Source organism: Rhinatrema bivittatum, chromosome 6 (assembly GCF_901001135.1).
Source record: "Rhinatrema bivittatum chromosome 6, aRhiBiv1.1, whole genome shotgun sequence".
Lineage (NCBI taxonomy): Eukaryota > Metazoa > Chordata > Amphibia > Gymnophiona > Rhinatrematidae > Rhinatrema > Rhinatrema bivittatum.
Genome location: NC_042620.1, coordinates 19,455,486 through 19,462,953, shown reverse-complemented (window position 1 = coordinate 19,462,953; position 7,468 = coordinate 19,455,486). Strand labels below are relative to the sequence as shown.

The following is a 7,468-nucleotide window of genomic DNA, read 5'->3' as shown; positions in this document are numbered from 1 at the left end:
CAAGTCAAAAGCACCCATGGGCATTGCATCTTATAGGAAAACTAGTTCTTACCTGTTAATTTTCGTTCCTGTAGTACCACGGATCAGTCCAGACCATGGGTTGAGCCTCCTTTCCAGCAGGTGGAGACAGACCAAAACTGAAAGGGTATCCTATATGAGGACAGAGCATACCCTACAGCCCTTCAGTATAACCATTGTCAAAGCAGAAAAAGGCATAAGATCAAGCAAGTAACAGAATAACTAGTAATTTAGGGTAAACAATCAGAACAATAGAACAAGTGAATGAACTGTGTTACTGAAACGCTCTTGCATGACTACCCCTGATCATCGTAAAGATGCTTCCGGTGCCTGTAGTGAAATTCCATGACAGCCATGCAGAGACACTAATGACGCCTATAAGGAGAAAACAGGAGAAATTCAAGCGGACAGACAAGACGGGAGGGCATCTGGACTGATCCGTGGTACTACAGGAACGAAAATTAACAGTTAAGAACTAATTTTCCTTTCCCTATACGTACCCAGATCAGTCCAGACCATGGGATGTACCAAAGCTTCCCTACAAAGGGTGGGACCTGGATAGTCCCGCTTGAAGCACCTGCCGACCAAAGGAACCAAAAACTGGTGCCTGAACATCAAGGCGGTAATGACTAGCAAAGGTATGCAGGGACTTCCATGTAGCTGCCCTGCAGATTTCCTGCGGAGAGACCGACTGACTCTCTGCCCAAGAAGTAGCTTGAGAACACAAGGAATAAGCTTTCAAACCATCCAGGACCACCCAGCCCTTGCAGATATAGGCCGAAGAAATCGCCTCCTTCAACCATCGAGCGATGGTAGTCTTAGAAGCTTGTTTGCTCCTATTTGGACCACTCCACAGGACAAAGAGATGATCCGAGACCCGGAAGTCATTGGTAACCTCAAGGTAATGCAACAAGATGCGCTTAACATCCAGACGTCAAAGGTCACCGCCTCCGGGCCCCGCGATATCCTCAGCAGAAAACGCAGGGAGTTCCACTGACTGATTTACATGAAAGGAGGAAAAGACCTTTGGCAAGAAAGAAGGCACTGTCTTGAGAGACACACCCGAGTCCGAAAACTGCAGAAAAAGATCTCTGCAAGAAAGGGCTTGAAGGTCCGACACCCTCCTGGCGGAGCAAATGGCAACCAAGAAGACAGCCTTGAGTGTCAAGTCCTTGAGAGTAGCCCGATGGAGAGGTTCGAAAGGGGCCGAACAAAGAGCCCGAAGGACCAAATTTAGGCTCCCACGAGAGAGAAGTGGGCCGGACGGGCGGTTTTAGGTGTTTAGCACCCCTGAGGAAACGGACTACATCCGGATGAGAGGCCACCGCCCGACCCTCGATGGTGCCCAGGAGGGAGCCGAGAGCCGAAACTTGAACTCGCAAAGAGCTGACAGAAAGACCCTTGGAGAATCCCTGTTGCAGGAAGGTGAGGACTACAGTGACCGAAGGAGAACGATCTGAAACACCCCACTTCTTGCAGGTGTTTTCAAAAACCTTCCAGACCCGGACATAGGCCAGAGATGTAGACTGCTTGCGAGCCCTGAGCAGGGTGGAAATAACCTCTTCCTTGTAATCCTTTCGCCTCAAACGTCGCTGTTCAAAAGCCATGCTGCTAGACAGAAGCGATCCGCCTGGTCGAAAAATACGGGACCCTGCCGAAGAAGATGGGGCAGGTGGCTGAGGCGAAAAGGACAGTCTGCCACCAGATTTACCAGATCCGCGAACCACGGCCTGTGGAGCCACTCGGGGGCCACGAGAATGACCGGACCGCGATGGAGCTCTATTCTCCGGAGAGTCTTCCCTACTAACGGCCACGGCGTAAACACGTAGAGGACGACGTTGGGAAGCCAAGGAAAAGCCAGCGCGTCTACTCCCTCTGAGCAATGCTCCCTCCACTGGCTGATGAACCAGGGAGCCTTGGCGTTGTCCAATGTCGCCATGAGATCCAGGTGAGGGGGACCCCACCTGCGAACAATGAGTTCCATGGCCGCGTCGGAGAACTCCCACTCGCCGGGATCCAGATGTTGGTGACTGAGGAAGTCGGCTTGAACATTCTCCTTGCCTGCTATGTGTGAGGCAGATAGGCGATCCAAGTGCCTCTTTGCCCAGGAAAAGAGCTTGCTGGCTTCTAGCGCTATCATATGATTTTGAGTATCTCCCTGTCGATTGATGTAAGCCACTGTGGTGGAATTGTCCGACAGAACTCGAACCGTCTTGCGGTGGATCAGGGGAAGAAAAAACTGGAGGGCCAGGTGCACCGCTCGGGCCTCCAGGCGATTGATGTGCCAACAGGACTGGAGTGGGGACCAGTAACCCTGAGTCGCTTAAGATTGGCAAACTGCCCCCCACCCGGAAAGGCTGGCATCCGATGTGACTATGACCCACGAGGGAGTCAGAAGAGGCATCCCCTTGAGGAGGTGCGCCGGCGAGACCCACCACTGTATGTCAGCAATGGTAGAATCGGAAAGAGGCAGGACGTCCTGGAACTGCTCGGACACCGGTTGCCAGCGGGATAACAACGCTTTCTGTAATGGACGCATATGCGCAAACGCCCAGGGGACCAGGTCGATCGTGGAAGCCATGGTCCCTAGAACCTGCAGATAATCCCAAGCCGTGGGAAGTGGTAGGGAAACAAAACTGTCCATCTGATTGATCAGTTTGTGCCCGAGAGTCTGGGAGAAAATCTTTCCCGACCCGAGTGTCAAAGCGAGATCCCAGAAATTCCAGAACCTGAGAGGGCTGAAGATTGCTTTTGGAGAAGTTGATTATCCAGCCGAGCGGAGGACTAGTACTCTGTCGACTGCGTGAGCGCACAGGGCGGCGGACTTGGCCCTTACCAGCCAGTTGTCCAGATAAGGATGGACTAAGATTTCGTCCCGGCGGAGTGCAGCCGCCACTACTACTATGATCTTGGTAAAGGTGCGGGGAGCGGTGACAAGACCGAAGGGAAGAGCCCAGAACTGAAAGTGCTAGCCCAGGATATGAAAACAAAGAAATTTTTGATGTTCTTGCAGAATTGGAATGTGGAGATAAGCCTCCGTCAGGTCGAGGGAGGCTAGAAATTCGCCGGGGCAGACCGCTGCGATCACCACCCTCAGGGTCTTTATTTTGAAACGGGGAACCCTGAGGGCCCGGTTGACCCTTTTGAGATCCAGGATTGGATGGAAGGAATTGTCTTTCTTGGGAATGACGAAGTAAATGGAATACTGGCCGGCGCATTGTTCTTGTACTGGCACTGGAATGATCGCCCCCAGTTCCTGGAGCCTGACCAGGGTTTGACAGACCACGGGCCTCTTGGACGGGCTGCAAGGGGAAACGAGATATAGATCTGAGAGGTCCCGGGCAAACTCTAACGCGTAACCATGTTCTATCACCTCGAGGACCCAGTGATCGGACGTGATGTTGGCCCATTCCTCGCGAAACAGAGAAAGACGCCCACCTAAGATTCGTGCGGAGGAATGGACTGACCGGATCTCATTGGGGAGCGGACTTGGTGGCCGGGTGTTGCTGGTGGCCATCCCAGAAGCCTCAACGGTCCAGAAAAGAATGAGACCACGACTGGGACTGGATACGCCGCCTCTAGGATATGAACCACGCGCCCTGTTGCCGTACCAGCGTTGCCCCCTAAAGCGGGTACGAGTCGGAAAGAAAGACGTCGACTGTTTGGGGCGGTCCTCCGGCAGCTTATGAACCTTGTTCTCGCCCAAGAATTTAATAAGCTGTTCCAGGTCCTCCCCAAAAAGCAACTTGCCCTTAAAGGGAAGAGTGCCCAGTTGAGCCTTCGATGAAGCATCCGCGGACCAATTGCATAGCCAGAGGAGGCATCTGGCCGAAACTGTGGAAGCCATAGCCTTTGCCTGGACGCGAAGCAAGTCATAAAGGGCATCCGCGCCATATGCGATGGCGCCCTCCAAACGTTCCGCCTGCTCCGTCTCTGCAGACGGGAGGTCCTGGGTGCTGAGTAATTGTTGCATCCACCTAAGACTTGCCCGCTGCATGAGACTGCTGCAGATTGTTGCCCGGACCCCGAGAGCTAGGACCTAAAAAATCCGCTTCAAATAAAATTCAAGCTTGCGGTCCTGAACATCCCACAATGCTGTGGCACCCACCACTGGGATGGTGGTATGCTTCGTTACCGCGGTGACCGAAGAGTCCACCTTCGGAATTTTCAACATGACCAGGCAGTCATCGGGAAGCGGGTAGAGCTTATCCATAGCCCTCCCAACCCGGAGACCCATCTCAGGGGCTTCCCATTCCCATAGGAGGAGCAATCTGTGCATCGGATGGAACGGGAATGTACGCGGTAGTGCCCTAAGTCCCACCAGGACCGGGTCCGCGTTTGGAGTCATCGCCGCCACTGCATCCATGTGCGCACACCGGGAACTGCACGCTCATGGATGCACACGCGCTTGTTTGAAAATCTACCCCTTAATGTCTAACCCAGCCATCACAGTGGAGTTGGGAACCTGGCATGCTTGCTACACTCCCTCCCCCAGCCAGTAGGTGTCACTGCTGAGTAATGGCCAGGACCACCTCCTCCTGCTCCAGTATCCCCAGTCCCAGATGGCCCAGGCAATGGAACCCTCTTCTCCCCTTCCACATGCTTTTATTACTTGTTTCCCCACAGAGTTTCATTGTCTTATTTTCTATTATTTTTATTCACATAGTTCAATTTGACAACAGTTATTTGCTTATTATTTATTAAACTGTATTCCATTGTAGGGCATTCAGGCTATGCAATACAAAGATTTTTTTTGACTTGATAAAGGAAAATGTATTACATTAGACCAATGAAAAGGGATCACTTTCTTTTGTTGTTTGTTGACTTAATTTAGCACGTGCAATCGGATTAACACATCAACCACTCTATTTTATCCCTGATGGTTTAAGGAACTTCATTTTATAGCGTACAACTCTTAAATTGTTTTTTGTTTTTTTTAATTCATTGAGTAGGAAAGGTAAATGAAAACTGAATTGTAGCACTGTCAAGTAGACCAAATTTGAAGGCCTGGACTTGCTAACACTGATAATCAGTTAACATGAAGTCATGATCCGTTCCAGGCGAGCTGCCATTTCCATCTCTATGTTCAGAGTTTCGATGGAGGTGAGCTGGATAACATTTCTTTCAAGGCTCTGAGATTATCGCATTCGGGCGCTGGGGGCCAATTCTTGTGATCTGTTAAAAAAAATAATACCACCATTTATTGGCAAACCTCACAATCTAGATACTCTTATTCATGATACTGTATGTCAGATTTGCATCTTCTGCTACAAATAGTGGAGCAAAGAAAGAAGAAAAGCCCAGACCACCCCAGAATGAAGAGATTAAAAAAAATGCAAACATCAAGTGATTAATATTATGAACGAAGAGAAAATGGTGTCAGTTTTACTCCTTAACAAGTAACATGCCAAATTAGCTCAACAGGACATTTCACAACTACCACAGCACAGGTATGATATGGTGCATATTTTATACGATAGATGATCGGAGCTAAGAGCAAGGAAAGATAATCTTCCTGAGAAAGAAAAAAGAAGAAAATTATTCCTTACCTGCTAATTTTCGTTCCTGTAGTACCATGGATCAGTCCAGACGGTGGGTTATGTCCCCCGTCCAGCAGATGGAGTCAGAACAAAAAGCTCGGGGGGAGGTACTATATAACCTCACCTCCCTTGCCTCAATCCTCAGTAACTAGACTAGCAAAGCCAAGAAGAGAAGAAACAGAGGGATCAAGTAACTAAACGCTAACAAGGCAACATTAAAGAATTTTATAACTGTCGTAAAAAATCCCAAAAAGAACTTGCAAACAGAACTATGAGACAAACAGACCCTGGTGTCCCAGGGGGCACAGAGGTAAGGCGGAGAAGTCACTCGAGCGGAGGCGTATCCCAAGAAACCCCCCAAACCAGGGAGGGTGTCTGGACTGATCCATGATACTACAGGAACGAAAATTAGCAGGTAAGGAATAATTTTCTTTTCCCTATACATACCAGGATCAGTCCAGACGGTGGGATGTACCAAAGCTTCCCTACTTTGGGTGGGCCGTAGACAGCCCCGCTCGAAGGACTCTAACCCCGAAGGAACCGAAAACTGGTGCCCGTACATCCAGACGATAGTGTCGCGCAAAGGTATGGAGAGACTTCCATGTGGCCGCCCTGCAGATCTTCTGCGACGACACCGCAGTGCTCTCTGCCCAGGAAGTAGCTTAAGAGCGAAGGGAGTGCGCTTTGACAGCCAGCGGAGGGCACCTCCCGGCACCAAGATACACGGCGGCAATCGTCCCCTTCAGCCAACGGGCAATGGTCGGTTTGGAGGCCATACAACCCTTCTTAGGCCCCAACCAGAGTACGAACAAGTGATCCGACAGGCGAAACTCATTGATGACTGCCAGATATTGCAGCAGACATCGCTTAACATCGAGTTTGCGAAGATCCCTGGGGTCCGTCGATGAAAAAGAAGGCAATTCGACGGACTGGTTAAGATGAAAGGCCGAGACTACCTTGGGAAGAAACGATGGAACTGTGCGCAAGGAAACACCCTCATCGGTAAATCGGAGATATGGCTCACGCTTGAAGCTCGAAAATGCGACGTGCCGAGCTGATCGCTACCAGGAAGATAGTCTTGAAGGTGATATCCTTGATGGTGGCCGCCCGGAGGGGCTCGAAAGGCGGTCCGCTAAGGACGCGGAGTACCAAGTTAAGATTCCAGGAAGGACAAGGTGGCTGCAATGGTGACTTCAGGTGCTTAACCCCCTTGAGAAAACAAGATATCTGGGTGGGTTGAGAGCATCAAGTCCCGCCCATTGTGAAGGAAAGCTCCTAACGCTGCCACTTGGACCCGGATGGAGTTATAGGCGAGGCCCAAATCCAAGCCGGCCTGCAAAAACGAGAGAACCCGTGCCACCGAGGCGTGGGACGGCCAGATAGTATGTGCCTGGCACCATGTCTCGAAGACCTTCCAAACACGCACGTAAGTGACGGAAGTGGACTTTTTTGTGCCCGCATTAGAGTAGAAATCACCTCCTCCAGATACCCAAGACGCCTCAGCTTGCGCCTCTCAAAAGCCAAGCCGCAAGACAGAAGCGATCTGCTGCCTCGAAAAATATGGGCCCTTGACGAAGGAGACGTGGGAGATAACTGAGCCGCACCGGGCCCTCCACCGCCAGGTGAAGGAGGTCTGCGAACCACGGCCGTCGGGGCCATTCCGGCGCCACCAGGATTACCGGACCCTGATGGCTCTCTATCCGCCGAAGTACCTTCCGCGCTGTACTCTCTTCTGCGGCTGAAGAAGCGAGGGGCCTTTGTATTTCCGGCTGTGGCCATGAGGTCCATATGGGGAATCCCCCACCGTCTTACTATCAGGCGCATTGCTTCCTCCGAGAGCTCCCACTCTCCGGGATCTATGTGCTGCCGGCATAGGAAGTCCGCTTGTACATTGTCCATGCCTGCAATGT

The 7,468-nt window shown here is 51.2% G+C and overlaps 2 protein-coding genes across 4 annotated transcripts in view; both read right to left on the bottom strand.

The window, feature by feature from the left end:
* Nucleotides 1–628: 628 nt before the first annotated feature.
* Nucleotides 629–4,695, bottom strand: LOC115093430. Its single transcript, XM_029605126.1, has 2 exons — nt 4,600–4,695; nt 629–4,556 (listed from the first exon to the last, which is right to left on the bottom strand). The coding sequence occupies exon 2, from the start codon at nt 4,013–4,015 to the stop codon at nt 2,987–2,989; it is 1,029 nt and encodes a 342-aa protein (XP_029460986.1). The 5' UTR covers nt 4,016–4,556; nt 4,600–4,695; the 3' UTR covers nt 629–2,986.
* Nucleotides 4,696–4,700: 5 nt separating this feature from the next.
* LOC115093431 (peroxisomal trans-2-enoyl-CoA reductase-like) overlaps nt 4,701–7,468 on the bottom strand; it is a 72,218-nt gene continuing 69,450 nt past the window's right edge. For all 3 annotated transcript variants that reach the window (XM_029605128.1, XM_029605129.1, XM_029605130.1), the window contains one exon: nt 4,701–5,193. In XM_029605128.1, coding sequence (XP_029460988.1) covers nt 5,105–5,193 — 89 coding nt within the window. In that variant the 3' untranslated portion in view covers nt 4,701–5,104. The remainder of the gene's footprint in view (nt 5,194–7,468) is intronic.